Source organism: Perissodus microlepis, chromosome 17 (genome assembly GCF_051167445.1).
Source record: "Perissodus microlepis isolate ML-2025 ecotype Zambia chromosome 17, ASM5116744v1, whole genome shotgun sequence".
Classification (NCBI taxonomy): domain Eukaryota; kingdom Metazoa; phylum Chordata; class Actinopteri; order Cichliformes; family Cichlidae; genus Perissodus; species Perissodus microlepis.
Genome location: NC_140477.1, coordinates 26813618 through 26831606, shown reverse-complemented (window position 1 = coordinate 26831606; position 17989 = coordinate 26813618). Strand labels below are relative to the sequence as shown.

At 40.3% G+C, this 17989-nt stretch overlaps 1 protein-coding gene across 2 annotated transcripts; it reads right to left on the bottom strand.

Annotated features, from left to right (window-relative positions):
* Positions 1–1002: 1002 nt before the first annotated feature.
* Positions 1003–6781, bottom strand: LOC146369770 (leukocyte elastase inhibitor-like). 2 transcript variants are annotated; one of them, XM_084910793.1, is made up of 7 exons: positions 6597–6781; positions 6107–6295; positions 3025–3162; positions 2824–2941; positions 2580–2722; positions 2306–2473; positions 1003–2154 (listed from the first exon to the last, which is right to left on the bottom strand). In XM_084910793.1, exons 1-7 carry the CDS (start codon positions 6729–6731, stop codon positions 1747–1749), a joined length of 1299 nt encoding a protein of 432 aa, XP_084766919.1. In that variant the 5' UTR covers positions 6732–6781; the 3' UTR covers positions 1003–1746. The 2 variants fall into 2 exon arrangements, with proteins under 2 accessions (XP_084766919.1, XP_084766920.1); XM_084910794.1 differs by lacking the exon at positions 6597–6781 and adding an exon at positions 6478–6570.
* Between the last annotated feature and the right edge of the window lie 11208 nt (positions 6782–17989).

The window sequence follows — 17989 nt, the reverse complement described above, 5'->3', positions numbered from 1 at the left end:
CTCCTCTCTGCGCCGCAAGCAGCAGGCGCACCTCGCAGACGAAGGGCGCCCTTACTCCCAGGAAATGGGCGATAGAAAACCGATCGGTGTCTATGCCATTCCCAATATGCGCTGGCTGACGTCGGGGCAGCATGAGTACGAGCATTTTTTTTTTTTTGCCGATGCCCGTGATGCCGCCCCCCACCACGATGCCGCCCCGGGCAACCGCCAGTGTCGCCCGTATCAAAAACCGCTACTGTAGGAACCACAAGTAAGCCTGCAGTCTGGAAGTGAAGTGCTCTACTGTGAGGTCTTGAGATAAGATTGCCACTACCAGCCTCAGAAACCAATAAACCTTATATGTCACTGCAACATTATCCCATTAGTCTTTAGCCCTGGAGATACTTTGCTATAAGATTCAGAATACAAAGCGCAATGACTGTTTTATATGTGATGGAAGGTTTGAAACCAAGATCCAAAAGGCCAGAGGGAGTTGGCTTGTTGGCAGCTTGTTATTAAGAGTTAGTTGGCTATGGCCGTAGCTCAGTCAGGTCTTGGGTTAAAAAAAAGAAGTGCAATATGTCCATAAGTGAGGCTTTATAATCTAATAATAAAAAAAAGAGTCAGAACTCTGGCTGCTGGTCTAGAACAATAGAAGATGCACACTAAAGAGCCATCCTTAATAACTCTGATCAGCAACTTCATCAAACAAAGAACATCAGTACTGGAAGACTCCTCTCTCTCTAAAACCATTCACACCCACAGCCATCAGGCATTTTATTTTTCATGAAAATAGCAGATGAGCTATGTCAGACATTACATTTCCATTTGGGATAAATAAAGTTCTTATGACCTTTATTTCTTCTTTTTTTTAGAGAATAAATGATATGTTTTTCAAAGACTTGTCAAGGATGAATTCCCAGCTACGAGGGAGCAATGGCACAAGGGGAGGCCCTCCGGAAGCTGAGACTGAGCAAAACTGGAGAGATGTCTGTTAGAAAGAAGCATCACACTACACCAGCATCAAATGGCTAATGGTTTTAATAGCTGAACAAAACTAATCTATATCACATATCGAGACTTCAACAAGGAGTCTGAGGCATAAAGAGCTAAAAACACCAGGACCTGACACGGTCCACACCTTTTAGCTAAAGAGCCACTCCATGATGGACACTCAGCAAAAACAAATGGGCTTTTAGGGACAAAAAAGGGTGACTAGAAAGTCATAAGGTTTATGATTTTCAGCAGAAATGCTGTGAGCAACAAAAATATGAAAAAGGTTATGTTTTCTGGTCTAAGGGACAACACAGACAATTCTGTTCGTTTTACAAGTAGTTTTAATCCCATACTGATCTTTAGTGTATTCTATAGTATTCTTGTAGTAAAAAAGTAAAACAAGAGCCAGACTTGTGACTTGTTTGAGAAGCAGAGTGCAACAGTGTTTTTATAAATAAAGAACTGTGTGCAACTGAGAAGCTGTGTCGATGCAATCTGTGCCACAATACCATTCTGTTCAAAATAAACTAATAAAAGACCGGACCGATTAAAAGCCTTAATTTCTACATTCATTTCTACAGCCACTGTTTCCAATATTACCCCCCCCAACAAAAACCCAACGTAATTAAGAATGAATTCATGTAAAATAATCAAACTTTATTCGCGAATAAAGCAAAATACAATTTCTTAATTAACTCAACATCACAAAATAAAGGCTTCATTTATACTGTTTTTAAGATGTTTTATTTTAATTTGAACCATCCTTTTCCTCTACTGAGGAGATGAGAATCTGCCAAAGAACAGGATGGACTTGGTCTTATTGTGTCTGATAAAGAAGAGGAAGGGGTGATCTGCTCTGAAGTGTTCCTCCCTCAACATGCAGAATGCTACCATTCCAGCTGTGGCTGCAGCGGCCTCTGTGCCCTCCTCGTTCACCTCCACAAAGGCCTTGTGGGCCACTGTAGACAGGAAGAGCCCCCCTTCACCGTTCATGCCAGACAGGTCAGCCCTTCCTGCACAGAACACGTTCTTCATACCCAGTTTAGCCAGAGGATCATTCAGCTCGTAGTCTTCCTCCAGCTTGAACTTTGGCAGGTGAACGACAACTTCTGAATCAACATCCATGTTTTTCCTGTCGGTCCATTCATTCAGCCTCTCCTGTGTTAGCTCCTTCTCCAGCTGGAACACAGTTAATACATTTTATGGCATCTTTGTTGTTTAATTTTAACATTGTAAACATCACCTGAGAGCTACTCTATAGTCATTAAACTTTGATAATAAAGCAAAACGCTGACTTTTCTTTATAGGTATTTATTACTAAGTTCTTTACCTTCAGCAGAGGGTCTGAGCCGTCTGAGGACTCTGCAGGTAGAAGAACGAACATGCTGAGCTCCTCATTCACGTAGGGCAACTCCAGGATCTGCAGACCATGGTCATGAATGTAGTTGTAGGGCAGCTTCTTCATCTGGTACATCATCTGGACTGGTACGGTCTCATTCTGACAAACAGCAAACACAAGAAATCCATCTTACTTGAGTTAAATTGCTTTCTCTGTTTAAACTGTATGTCCCCATACTTAAAACAGGATTACATTTAATTTTTACCTGTTTGACTTTAAAGGGCATCTCATTGGTGTTTGCCTCATCAAATGGGTTCCTCCAGTTGCCCTTGAAGTAGATAGCATTGACCAGAGCCAGTCTGGTATTTGAGCGTACTGTTCCTGGCTTAAGAAGGTCTTTTATCTTATCTGAAAGGAAATACAGAAACACAACAATATTTCATTATAATCCACAGAGGATGCTAAAATGATTCCCTGCTGTTCAGGCTGTGGAAGATGCACATTCTTACTTTCTGTCTGCTGCTCGACCCAGCTGTTGATCTCTGCTCTGCACGCCTCTGGAGCTCCGATGAAGTCCACAGTCTTCAGGTCTGCCTGGTAGTACTTCTGTGTGGCTTCAAGGAAGTCCTGCAGAGAGCAGACATCTGTTTATTAATCCAGTCTTTGTAATGAAGAACTTTATGAGGAAAATCATTGATGTGGACACTCACTGGGAGGAAGTGGGCAGTGTTTTCTCCATAAAGACGGTTGGCTAGTTTCAGGATGTAGGATGCAGACGGTGAGTTGATGTCAGCGTTCAGTTTCTGGAAGTCTGCATGGACGCCTTCACCTGAGCTGAATGAGAGGGCCTGTGTGGCATTGAAGACAAAGACTGAAAGGATGTGACACTGAGGGACCCTAACGTAACCATTTATGGTCCAAAGGTAGAAACTGGACAACTTTATTCTTTCAGCATCACGTTTAATATTAAGCCTTACTGTGAAACTGTTATATGCTGTTAATATATTTAATATTTACTTTTCATGTCTATAGGAGGCTATTATGATGTGTTATGCTAGAGTTTATTATTCATGTGCTTGACCACTGTCCCAGTTTCCAAAAATTCTTATTGCAGCTAAATTTTTGTGGTTTAGCTGCAGGGGAGGGGTGGAGCAGTGGGTTCAGGGTGTGGTGTCAGGAGAGGCTGACTCACGCACCTGACCATCATCAAATCATGTCCCTCCTTTTAAGGATGTTGCTGGGACCGGAGTAGGAAGCCATGGGGAGTGCTGAAAGGAGAAGGCATCTAAAAAGCTGCGCGAACGAAGTAGGTAAAAAAACCAAAAACATGTCAATAAAACACCTATAAACGTCCAACACCTTTGCCGGGGCAGGCCCAGGAAATGGTCTAGCTTGCGGCTATGCAGCGGGAGAATGCTTCAGTGTTTCACCGCCAGATGGAACAGCTGCAGGACCAGTCGAGCATCTGAATGTAGTCGAGCATCAGGCTATTTGCCGACACATCTGCCGCTCCCAGCTGTGTCCCACTACCACACGGGAAAGGGAGATGGCCCCCATGCCTTCATGAAGGTCTTTTGGGCCACAGTGGAAGCGTCCCATTGGCTGGAGGAGTTCTTCACCACCATGGCCCACCGCCATGGAGCAGCAGCTGCGAGAGGCACTAACCCGCTTCCCTCTGCTTTTTCTTCACAGGTCCTGGTGGCTACACACCCTCCCCTTGATCTGAGAGGGGCATACAGCATACCAGTAAGGTGTCAAGGGGGTATACACCAGGCCTTGGTGGACATGGGCTGCATGCAGACCCTGGTTCACCAAACACTGATTCGAACCAGGGAATTGTTGGAGGCAGAGTGGGTGGAGGTTAGCTGTGTGCATGGGGACATACATGAACATCCCATAGTGCAGCTGCAAATTAAATACAAGGGCAAAACACATAGAGTAAAGGCTGGAGTTAACCCACAGCTGACACATCCCTTAATTCTGGGGACAGATTGGCCGGGGTATAATAACCTGCAGCGTCTGTGCTGCGCTAAGTGGTGATGCGGGGGTCGTGTGGCGCTGCCGGCTTGAGTTATTCACTCCTGGAAGAGTTTCTGCTGGAGCAGTCTTGGAAGGACACCCTACGCTCAGCCTTCAACCAAGTGATAAAAATTAATGTTCACATGGTGCACCTTGAAAAAACATTTTATTTAACCAAAATAAAAACAGAAACAAGACTTTTGAAAGAAGAATGAGAAAACTGGGATACAGAAAGATGAGGGAATCCTAAAATCGGTCACATTAGCTCAGCGTGGGGGAAAGAATCTCAACTCGCAATAATTTCTATTGTGAGTTTTAGATTTTCTTAATGTACGAGCTGTGATCAGCTGATCTGGGCTCCTGTTGCTCTGAGGTTTACTGCTCGTTGTGGATTTACACAACCAAATTCAACAACATGTCAGCAGAAGTTGTGCTGGCTGACTTCCATCCTCTACACTGGCAGTACACTGTTTATGTTGTCTTTATACTAGACAGTAAAAAACTGGAATGAAGGAGGAATTCAGTTAATGCTGTACTGCAATCTAACCTGTTTATCCTGCACTAAACTGCAGAGCATTGTAATGTAGTCTTTAAATAACACAGGTCGTCTACCTCAGTTTGATTAGCAGCATGTTTCACAATATCATCAAAACAAAACAGCTAGCTCTCTTTCTGTTCTCCCTCTGTGAAATTCAGCAGCTGGACCTTTAGGTAACAACACACTGTGAGACAAACTCCACACAAACAGTTTGTGTGTTTGCTGATATTTATTGAGCTGATAGAAACCTTGCCTTTAAGACTACCTGCCACTCAAAAAACATCACTCCCTTTATGCTTGCTCCTTTCCAGTATTGCTAGCTAGATGGTGAAGTACCACAACCACAACTTATGCAGATCTGCTCTCATTCCACAGTTGTGGCCAAATAAACAAATAAATAAAAACATCGATAAACAAAAAACACTGACCCATTTTAACCACTAAGTAAGGCACTTTTGACGCTTCTATTTTAATGCGACATCAGAATCAGAATACTTTATTAATCCCGAAGGAAATTATGGGTTACAGCAGGCAGCACGCTAATGGCCCTTGGTGACTGACGTACACGAATATGTACGTCAATCTTTCAAGATTTGTATCCATGTACTCCATTCTATTCGGGGAGTACTTCAATGCAGGAAGAGTCTCCAAAAATAACCCATGATTTGTTTGTGCTGTTGTTACACACATTAGTCTCATTTGGAAGTTAATCATCTTCTTTGCAATTTTTTTAAATTGAGGTCTCTAATCCAAATTGTGAAACTGATACTAATATCATTCATTCATTAGCCTGCTGCCTGTCACACTGGAGATTAAACTATATTAGATGAAACTCTCCCAGTATAAAAGGCATTATTCTATGTAAAGGACAAGCAAGGATTTATAACTATGGATTAAAGCTGTCAAAACCAAACTGTTTTTTTAAACTGAAATTAATGTTCACCTGCCAGTTTTTCTTTTACAGTGTTCTGTTTTTTAAGCAAACAATAGATATCTTGTTGAGAGGCGTTTATTGAGGTCAAAGTCCAGATGCTGTTTCAGTGCCTCTCCCAGGACACACCTTTCAGTTTATGGTTAGGTGGGTATTTGGGCCAATACTGATAGACTAAGTACAGAAGTCACAAGATATTTTTATTAAAAAAAAAAAAAACTCTCATAATGTATCACTACTTTATTTAGGACTACTAAAAGTTGTGCAAAAATGCAGTGCAGGTAACAAGTGACGGTGTGCTGACCTGAGCCATCTGAGCTGCAGTGTCTCCTTTAGCTCCCAGGTAGACCATGGCCAGGGCTGAGCTGATGCTCAGAGGAGAGATAAAGATGTTCCCGGCAGAGTTTGCCTGGCTCAGAGTGCGGAACAGCTCCAAGGCAAAGGCCGTGTTTGAGCTGCTGACGGCGGACATGGCTGACGACATACGGTTTTCCTGTAAAGTGCAACAAAACTAAAAATAAATAATGCACTATACGCATTTTGTCATGTAACACAATCCGCAATGCATATGAACCTTTACATTTTAAACACCCTAAACCGTCACTACAGAAACATAGAGCAAATTCAAGAAGCAGCTGAATGTAAAACACGGGATAAAAGTATAAGGCAAGTTACCGGGAGTTAAACCGTCACACGTCAACTTTAGCAGGCGTAAATACGCATCTGAAATACAAATACAGCTCGTCGCTCGATGTGCGTTGCTGTTACGAAAGCAGAAGTTGTTTTTACATTACCGGATGTTCCTGCGGCTGAAGTACGGTTTGCTCGCACAAAAACAGGGAAAGTGAAAGCAAAACGTAAAGGAAGGCAAAATTTCCCCAAAATATCCTAGAAACGGTGAGGGGATCCGCAGGCTGACCGCTGCTCATTTATACAGAGCGCACAGTGTGGTGTGACAGGACAGGCTTCAGTGTGGGTGGGTGGAACGCGTGAATGGGCGATAAGTCACTGACGGTGACAAAACACGGTATTATACTGAGGAAGAAACAAAAATGCAGTTGGACAGAGCTGTGGACGTGTTTGTACAACCTGTAGAACACCACACTGTGCTGTCGGTACCACACAAAACTCCCATCCACGTTTTTCACGTGTGTTTATTTAATATATGGGTTTTTTTTATGCTGTTCAAAGATTGCGTGGTGATCTTACCAAGACAAAACCCCACCCATCTACCTGAGTGGCAACTAGCGTAACACTTGCTGACAAAGCAGAGTTCACTTTTTTTTAATGTAAATCTGTGTAATGTCTTCAAACTATAGTCTAAATCAGGGGTGTCAAAAATAAGGATCGGGGGCTAGAATCGGGCGAACAAACACTCCAATCAGGCCCACTAGACGAGGTTTCTGTTTTTCTTTCTATTATAGAAATTACTGCGTGATTATTGCAACTATAGGTAAAAGAAGAAAAAACTCACAGGGCAGTCTGGACAATGAGCTACCAGAACGTTTTCTGCAGTTTTACACATTTATTTCTTACAATTTAAAACCAACGAATCATGCAGATTTCTTTCATTTAGTGCTGCAGCATTTCTCTGTCAAGACAAAACAACATACAATAATAATTGCACCTTTTTCTTATATTAGGATCGCCAACAGGATTATCGCCAGGATTAAATGTGGAAATAAACTTCTGTACAGTAACAGAAAGGACACTTTTACTGGTCTGGCCCACTAAGATCAAAGTGGGCTGTATATGGCCAACGATGTAAAAAGAGTCTGACACCCCTGGTTTAGTCTTATATACACTGCGAGGTAGATTTTCAGCTTGGTGGAGAATACAATGTTATTTCACAATATTTTAGTATCAGAATTATCCTTGAAAATCTCCATCTGCAGCATAGAAACACTGGGAATCAGACAGGACGCAATAACCAGTCTTTTGTCCCGATTGGAAAAAAAAATTCATGCTTAATGCAGCTTAATTTCAACAAGCTAATATGGGAAGAATGTGAGTAGGACCCATGGCTCTTACCACTATCCAGGATATTTCACAATATCTTTTCCTTATCTTTTTTCACTTGTACGCTTACATCATTCAGGCTAAGCAATCACGAGCTGGTGGTCATAAAGTCAGGCTTACCCATTCCAGTTATGAGCACATTCATGTGAGAGGGAAGGTGTTACTAATCACAAATATGGACTAGGTGAACTGGCAACACAAGAGAGTATTTTATAAAATAAGGGCAAACTATAATGTTACAGCTAAAACAAGTCATCTACTAATCTGGAGGTTGATGCTCCAATCCCTGGCTGCTCCAGTCTGTGTACCAAAGTATTCTTGGGAAAGATATTGAACCTTGAGTTACTCTTGATGTGTTAGTCGGTGTGTAAATGTGTGGGAATGTAAGATAGAACATTCAAATGAAATACAAGTATAAATTTGTAGCTTAAACCAGTAAGTGTGGGTACTTGTAAATTATATTCAGTGACAACAAGTAAAAGGTTAAGTTTCCCTGTTTTACTGTTATATTACTATCAAGACATGTAGAATGATGAAATAGCTTTAAATTGCTTGTGGCCAGAAGAAGAAGGAGAAATCTAAATATATTTCTTAATTATGCTCATTTCATTGAGAATGAAAAAGAGTTTAGACAACCTCCACGAACTTTAAACCTTTATCCTGTTCACACCCTGATGTCAGACGGGCTTTCTGGGAATGGTTACAATATTTCCCAGAGAAGTGACGAATCAGTAGTACTTTTGTGGGATTGCCATTATCTTTATCGTAGGTAGAAAAAAATAAAGATATGTTAAAGAAAACGTTCATGGTACAGCTGGCTGCGGATTAAGTAGACCTTTAAATGAGTATTTTAACTGGTATCTATCCAGAATGGGTGTGGTTGGTGTGCTGGAAAGTGAATCATGTTTTAACGTGTCTTAACTTTGAGTTTGCACATTTTGGTAGTGTGGTCAATTCTGTATTGTACTGTGAATACACAGGAACAATAACTCCTATACCCAGCAGCTTTCCACAGCTAATGCATGACTGTTTGTTTCCTCTATCTTTGTTTCTTTTTTTGGTACAAACGTGCGAAATCTCTGTTAATAAAAAGCCAGTTTGTGGGTACGGGATGTGGTTCTTGGCTCAGCTCAGCTGTGGGAGGAGAGACAGGGTAGGTGGTTTAGGGTGCAGTGCTAGGGGAGGCTGTGCAGAACACATATTGTACATATCAGTCTCTCTTTATGCAGAAGCAGTAGGTTAGCTGGCGGTCACTGAGCATTGTACAAAAGATAAACAGCAGAGCACTTGTAGGTACCTCCTAGGATACTTAAATGCAGAATGGATGGAAGAATCTTCTGCTTTCAGGCCCCTCTTCTATGGAACCAGCTCCCAGTTTGGATTCAGAAGACAGACACCTTCTCTACTTTTAAGATTTGCCTTAAAACTTGTCATTTTGACAAAGCTCATTCACCTCTTTTCACTCCCTATCATTAGGTATTTTTAATCACTGGCTCTCCTACACATTGTGTCCAATGTCCTATCTTCCTCCCCTCACTCCCAACTGGTCAGACCAGATGGCTGCCCCCTCTGAGCCTGGTCCTGCCGCAGGTTTCTTCCTGTTAAATGGGAGTTTTTCCCTCCCACTGTTGCAAGTACTTGATCATAGGGGCTTGTGTGATTGTTGGGGATTTCTCTGTATTATTGTAGGGTCGTTACCTTGCAATATAAAGTGCTTTGAGGCAACTACCAATGTAATTGACTTTTAGTAACCTTTGCTGATGATGTGGTTATTTTACTTTCTCTGGTGTGCAGATTCAGTAGTGGACGGGTACATTCAGTACATTAACTACATTTACTATATTTAAATAACGTCCTGTAATCACTAATTACAGTCCAAATATGTGGTATACAGCATATAAGTAAAGATTCATTAAGTACATAGTACTACTTACTCAGATGTGAAAACTACCACTCTTTTTTAGTATAAATATTTATTTAAGTTTGGTTTTCAGGATTCCAGATAGAGGGGGTTTGAAGTTGCAAAGCGTTAAATGTGAAGTTTACCTCACAAAAAACGTGCCTTTCTGAAAGCTGTCTGTGTACCATATTGACTCCAGTGAAACTGAATGAAGCTCTTACTTTTGTCTTTATGTCACAGTACAACTTTTTGTATAATATGGTTTTATTGCCTGCAATGGCTAATTATTATTATTTTTTAATAAACAGTATGTGTAGGCAGGTAGGATGGAGCAGAGGTCACACAGGTGTGTCTGTGTGAGTCACTGTGTAGAGTGACTTACACAAAGGCTCACTGTATGCTAAAGCTTTGTTAGCCACAGACACACGATAAACCTCCCTGATTAATGACAGCTGTTAGACTCCAAGCCTCTCTGTTATGTTACCATTTCTCTTGTAACTCTCCTTCCACTGCATTGTTTAACTATCAATTCAAAAGCTGGTCTTTAACAGAAATTCTAATGGGGTTTTTTTTGTTGCTTTTTTTAAATCAGTTTTTTTCTTTTCGTTTACAAAAAAAAATACAGATTTTGGCTGAAACAGTTCTTGAGCTATTGCAGGTAAATAGGGGAGGCAGGGATAGCTCAGTAGGTAGAGTGGTGGCCCCATGGTTGGGAATTCGAACGGTTCAATGAAAGGCCACCCTGAGCAAGGTACCATCCATACACATTGCTGGGCGCTAGATTGGTGGCTGCACACTGCTTCACTGAGTGAATGGATTAAATGCAGGGAGGAATTTCCCCACAGGGATCAATAAAGTATTCATCATTATCAAATCAAGGATAAAGTAAAGACATCTACAAAATATCCCCAACATTTGATCTCAATTTGCTGTTCTTTAAATAAAACTTGATGTAATACACCCCCATACAATGTTTTAAAAGGACAAAGTACACAGAGATAGGAGATGAATGCATTACCAAAGTGTGGGATTTTGAGCAAGGTCTTGGCCCGTAACGTCATATGCAGAGGGGTTGCATGTCAAGTGAAGGCTGTGTGCAGGCAGGAATGGTGGATCTAAAGTGCAGACTCACAGCAGGCAAAGATGCACTCAAAAACAGCTTTATTGCTGGGCACAAAAACTAACTAAACTGAAACTACAAATAAACTAAACAGGCTTGGCAGACAGAGCACACAGTACAGAACAAGGGAGATCACAACACAGACCACGAAAAACACAGGGTTTAAATACACAGAAGGAGCAATCAGGGAGTGGGAGACAGGAGGGAAATAAAGCTAGGACAAATCAGGGCTAACGAGACAAGGGAAGCAAAACGCGACACATTAACATAGGACACAGACTACCAAAATAAAACAGGACGACAGGCACAGATGTACAGACTTGATACTAAACAGAGGGATGAACCATGGGACAGGAGAAACAGCACAGAGTAGTAACACGGATACAGGTAAGGCACATTGACTGAAACTAGAAAAACAAAAATAACCTCAAAAGAACTAAAACCATGAATAACAAGGATTTAAAATTATAATTAAACACAAAGCACTGGGTCAGCAACCCAGGGCCCCCAATATTGCAGCCCATTCTGTTTTAGGTACAGGTGTCGAATCCAGGCCTCGAGGGCTGGTGTCCTGCGGGTTTTAGATGTGTCCTTGATCCAAGAAAGCTGATTTAAATGGCTAAATTACCTCCTCAACGGCTGTGTCCCAATTCAGGGTCTGCACGCTTGAAGTACGCGCACTACGCGTACTACGTACGGTGCGTACTATAAGTACGAGAAGTGCGGAAGTGAGAGGCTTGTGAAATGGGACGGTCTAGCCTTCGTCGCGCTGTTCAGGTTGCCTAGCAACCACGATACTAACCGCGAGAAACGTTTCATACAACTTTGTTTGACATAAATGAAGGAGGAAAAAAATGTTTTTTTGGTCATTAATTTTTGTCATGACATCACTTTGATTAGTTGAGTATCTGAGGCTGAGACCACGGGACTGTAAAACATGATTGTTGGGCTTTATTTCTGTACTGAACAGTCATTTCAAGATTAGTTAGTAAATAACAATTAGCTAATGTTGTTCATGAGACTAAAATCATCTCACTGTGGTAATGTAAATATAATATGGCCAATATTATAGTATTGTCAGATTATTATGAGATATATCTATCTATATCTATATATAGATATAGATATATATATATATGTGTGTGTATGTGTATATATATATATAATGTTCGTCATTATTAAACATTCGCACATATTATAGGTGACGTCATATTCAGTACTTACTTTTGACGCTTCACTCTTCGGCCGCTCCCTTCTGCCGTGTTTTGCGGCAAAATTATCCACACCCACCGCCGCGCTATGAATTGTGGGATATATGGGACCACGAAGCGTGCACCGGACCACGCTTGATATTTGGGGAAATCGACGGCGCATTTGGAGTATGCATTTGAAGTACACTTCGAATTGGGACAGCCGTCGTCGCGTGGCGGTGACGTAATCGCACTTAAAATGCGTACTTCAAGCGTGCAGACCCTGAATTCGGACACAGCCAAAATGTCTTGAAGTTCTCCAGAAGCCTGTTAATGAACTAATCATTTGATTCAGGTGTGTTGACCCTGGGTAGATCTAAAACCTGCACGACACCAGCCCTCGAGGCCTGGAGTTTGACACCCCAGGTTTTAGGCATCTCAAGGCCCAGTAAGCAGCAGAAGTATTCTGCAGGTGGCAGTGGATCTGCAGAGGACAGCAGATTACCTGGATACCTAACTGGGTCACCTGCTTGAGGGTGTCTGATGTATCTGATGTCCAAATGTGAAAAAATATATATTTGTTTCTTTAATAATCACTTAAACAAAATGATTTATTTAATCTCTTTAATATATGAATGTTTTATCTGATGTTTACATTTTATGTTCAAAGGATTCAAGGATTCAAAGTGTGTATTGTCATGTGTACAAAGAAAAGCATTTCTATGTACAATGAAATTTTTTCCACACACAGATGCCAGTTAATATATACAAATAGAACTAGAACAGATAAATACAAATAGTATGAATAAATAAATGGAGACAACAAAATTGAAGTAGATAGATGTTTGTGCAAAAGAGCTGTGAGCTTAATATGCTGGTTTGATATGTAAGATGACCTGATGTGCAAAAATTATTATTACTGTTAAAATAGGTCAGCTGTTCAAGAGTCTGATAGCAGTGGGCAAGAAGGAGTTGATGAGTCGAGATGTTCTGGATTTCACCTTCTAAACCTTCGTCCTGAGGGGAGAAGTGTGAACAGTCTGTGTTGGGGGTGTGTGTGGGCTTTGAGGATGGAGGCAGCCTCTGGACTCTGCGATGGTAGATGCTCTGCAGAGAGGGTAGCGGGGTCCTGGTGCTCTCCAGAGTGCAGCTGTAGAACCTGCTGAGGATCTTGGCCGACATACCAAATTTCCTCAGCCTCCTCAGGAAATACAGCCTGGCCAGTGTCCAGGTGAGGACCTTGGTGACGTAGACGCCTACAGTTTCTTTTTGTCAGGTCACCTCTGTTTCTATTTTTTCTTTTTGTATTGTTTTTTTGTTTTCACAATGAGAGGTGGAATAAAAATAACTAGCCTTAGTCAGTTAATTTAAAAAAAAAAAGATCTGATGCAGAAATCCTGAAACTTAAGTCTGAATAAACATGTATTCACCACAAGAGGGAGCCAGAGTCACATACTACTGCTTTTGAGGGGGGCACTTTTGTTTTGTGTTTTTTCTCCATGTTCATTACTGCAGAAACCTGATTAGAGTCTGTGTGTATGATGTAAAGACTGATAAAAACAAACATTTATTCTGTGCAATAAATCAAAGAGGCAGAGTATCCAGAGATTGTTTCAGAAAACACAAAAACTCTACCTCTCCTAACATCCATCTCTGAAGTGTTGTTTTCCTGCACTGGCATTTCTGTTAACAGCAGAATAATCTTTGTGTCCTGTCAGCATGCTCCATTATCAAAAGGCAGTGCACTGTAAAAATATTCAACAAAAAAATTCCTTGTAATTTTCTACAATGACATTTTCTGTTTTTCATGTAAGTTCATGGACTTTTCTGTACATGGTAAAATGGAAAATTCTGTAGATTTACAGTATGCCCTTCTTTACTATTTACAGACATTTCCTTTAACTATAAAACGGAAAATTCCATTTTCTCACAGTAAGTTCTCTGTGCCATTAACGAACATTTCCATTAATAGTAAAATGGAAAACTCTATTTACATTACAGGCACTTTCTTTCACTGTAACTCAGTAAATATCCATGTATTCTCTTCAACTCGAAAACTTTACTAAAATATAATGACAGCATGTCATTGACAGCATGTCATTATATTTCATCTAACACATGAACAAAATATATGGGCAGAAATCTGTGCCATCAGAAACTGAATTTGAATAAGTTAAATTCGAATTTGAATTGCTCGGATTGAATCTGAATTGTATCTTGAATAAATGCCTTTACAAACTGAATATGAATTAGCCTAATTTGAAATTCAATTTATTGGTTTGAAAATGAAAAAAACTGAATTGTAGAACTGAAACTGAATGGTGAGAAGTGAATCTGAAATTATTCGAGAGCTAAATTTTTAAAGGATAAAATACAGTTACAAAGCAAATGAATTCATTTTCAAAATATAAAATTCAATTTCAATTTAGTGATGATCATTTTCAACAAATGTTAGAAAGACACAGTTACAGGGAAAATGTCTGCAAATGTTAACTAAACATTTTTTGTTACAACATAGACATAATGATAAATGTACTAGGGTGAAACTAAACTTTTAATAATAATAAGATACACAGTTTATTTGTGTATTGATAACAAACTATATTATCCAGCTATAAATGAATAATCTTAATTTTGTGCCTTTGTCATACAGTCTTAAAATCCTTTCAAGGCTCAAAGTGGCTGAGATATAACTCTACATATTTACTCCCTCTGGGTGGATCTAGAAACATAGACACTGATTTCTATTTCAGTCTCCTCCTTTATCTGCTGCCGACTATGCTCAAACACTGTAAAACTGCTGTAGTCTGTACTGCAACATCTATGTGAATGTCTTTCTAGTGTTACAGAAACGTTTTTACCTGATTGGAAGTTCTGACAGGTTAGCCACACCAAAGTGACAGGATTGGTTCCTCAGGTTTGCTACATAACCCCAGTTTTCTGAGTCCACTGAGTCAATTCCAAATTAAAATGCCTGAATTTGATACTGGTAGCTTGTTATTTTCATGATATTCTTCTAGCATGAAAAAAGAGAGAGAGTGGGCGGCTTTAAGATACTGAACCCCAAGTTGCTCTCCGATCCTTTCGTCGGGTGTGAATTTTAGATAGATAAAGTGCTTGTGTGAATGAGGCTCTATGTAATAGACAGTTCATTTAGCATATGGGTATGTACACAAGATTAAAAAGCTGATTTTCATTGGAGACAGTCGTATAGTTCCTTTGGTATTTTGAACTGTATGTTCTGTGCCTTTCCCTGACCCAGTATTTGATGGTGTTACACTTCTCTCTTCAATATGTTGCACTTGTCAGCAACAGGGGGGCCATGTTGGAAGAGTGCCTGACCTTTCATAAATCTCATCATTGTTATTTTGACTTATTTACGAGAGTGAGATGAAAGCAGACCAGCTTTCCACCAGCAGCAGGAGGCAAAGGCAGGGGAAGGAGTGTGTGTATGTGAGGGGTGTTTAACTTACTCACTACCTTTGTCCTTCAGCCTGCACATTTAGGGCACACTAATATCCCAGAAGCACAGTTAAACAGTTCTAAACTCTCAGACAGTATGGCTTAAATGATCAGGTTCTCCTGGGGCACATATTACAACACAAATTGAGGCTAGTGTCCCCTAAGCCAGCCTACTAGACCACAGCAGGAAAAACCCCATTGTAGAATATAAAAAGATATAATGATGATGTTCCACAGCAATGTCTGATGTCAGCCAAGGACTTTCAGCTACAACTACAACTACGTGAAGTTATGGAACTATTGTATATACATGTATATAAATATAACCATATAACAAGTTAAATGCTGAACGATTCTCTTTGGAGTTTGGAGTTCTTAGTCAGCTACAGGTTTGACTCTGGCCATGCTTTGTGAGGTGAAATCAAAGAAGTAGAAATGGAACATGCTGATCATGAAATGCGTTATCATGTTAATGTGTGCTTTTCTTTTACCCTAACCCTAGTCATAACCATGTGTATTTCCTCCATCCTCCAGAATCACTGTTAAGCTAAGGGAAACGCCCACTGCCAACGGGTCCATCCTCAAAGCACAGAACAGTAGCATTCATTTAACATTGGTTTGAATATTCATCATACTCTTGGTTCTAATTTAGTTGGCATATAGAACTGAAGATTATATGTGACTTTTCTATTTGTCAACTGCTACGTTTTGTTGTCCTTGTCTTTCGGCACACAGAAATGTCCTTTGATTCTTGTGAATGTTTGATGTGATTTTTTAGTGTTTAGTTATTAACAGGCCAACAGACTCACAGCTATGCTGATTTAAAAAAACCCCAAAAAAACAGTGTTCCTAAGCTATTAACAAGGTTAATAGCTAGATATCCTGTTAATAGCTAAAGCTATTCACTGCTCTTAGTTAGAAAAACACTGCATTTCACTTAAAATTAAATAAGTTACTTCAATACATTCTGTATAGTTCATGAGTGTTGTAAAATACACAACACTCGAGTTTTACAGTTTATACAAACTGGTATGACTTTACCCCCCAAGTTGGCATATCTATGATATGTTTGATGTTTGATTCTTTTTAACATAAAGACACTTTTAAAGTGTAGCTTCTGAAAATCCAAACACAAGTGCCAAAAGGAGATAAAATGCCCAGTGGAGATGCAGAACTGGGTGCTAATTCTCTGTTGCTTGATCACCCACCACTAGACTGGTCCGTTAATGACTCAGGGTACAAGTTCATGCATGGCAGGTTAGTGGGTTTAAGTTGTCAGTGAAGTTTGTGCGAGTGTGTGTATATCAGCCTGAACACACCCTGGCAAATGAGAGATCACCGATACCCCAGATAGCTGCATGTTTACAATACTGACCTTATAACCCTAGCATTAATGTTCCCTAGATGCAATTAAATAAGGTGTTACATATTTGATACAGATTCTGCAGCTGCCATGTATGAAACTACCAACAGAGAATGAACACTGTGTCCCGTCTCTTTCTGTGTTACCCTGAGTTTCCAAGCTATTTAGCTTCACTGAAAATGTTTTTTCCCCATAGAATTTGTACCTGTTTGTTTTATATACTCTTATTTTTTTCCTTTTTATGTTGCCAGTCCATAATACTGACAGCTTGTTCCATTAGGAATTGATGTCAACAGCTGTAATATTTGTGGAACATGCATTGAGGGTCTTAACATAACATTAAAAAATCCCTGCGCAGACAGCCTCATGTCTGTGTTTATGCCTATTTATTTTCCATTTAAAAATGGCAACTAGGCAGCAGGATCAAAAAACATGCTGCAAATTTGTAGATATGAGATCATGCCATGTACTCCACTGACCGACCCCATCCTCCTCAAATGCATTTCAGAGCAAAGCCAACCCATGTGCCCTTAATTCTGTCATTCAGGGGAAGCAACCTCTGCAGCCGACCACTGTGGTCAGCTGCTATGCCAGGCTCATTGTGTGCCCACACAACTGTGACCTTCTCAGGGATCACTAAGGAATCCACACTTCTGATTGAGATTCCACGTAAGATTAAGCAAGGCCCCTGGAAATCTATGTCAAGTGTTCTGTGTGTCAACCATCAGCCTTTAAAGTATGCGTTGTGTATTTTGCAGCTCACGTGCAGTCAGTGGCTGAAAGATTTGCACTTTCTGTGATGTCAGTGCCCTTGTCGAAAACATGATGTGTCTCAAAAACTGTACTATGCTATGTGTAATTGTAAAATTTTATTAACTGTTCTTTTTAGGGCTTTTAATAAACTCCTGTCATTGCTAGTACCGGGTAGGATCTCCTTGTGTTTTGATTTTTCGTGGCATAGATTTAAAAAGCTGGAAACATTCATCAGAGATTTTGGTCCACACTGACATGATAGCATCATACAGTTGCTGCACGTCCTCCACATCCCAAAGGTAATTTGTTGGATTGTGATTTGGTGACTGTGGAAGCCATTTCAGTACAGTGAAATTTTTCAGATTTTTAGAAAGCAGCTT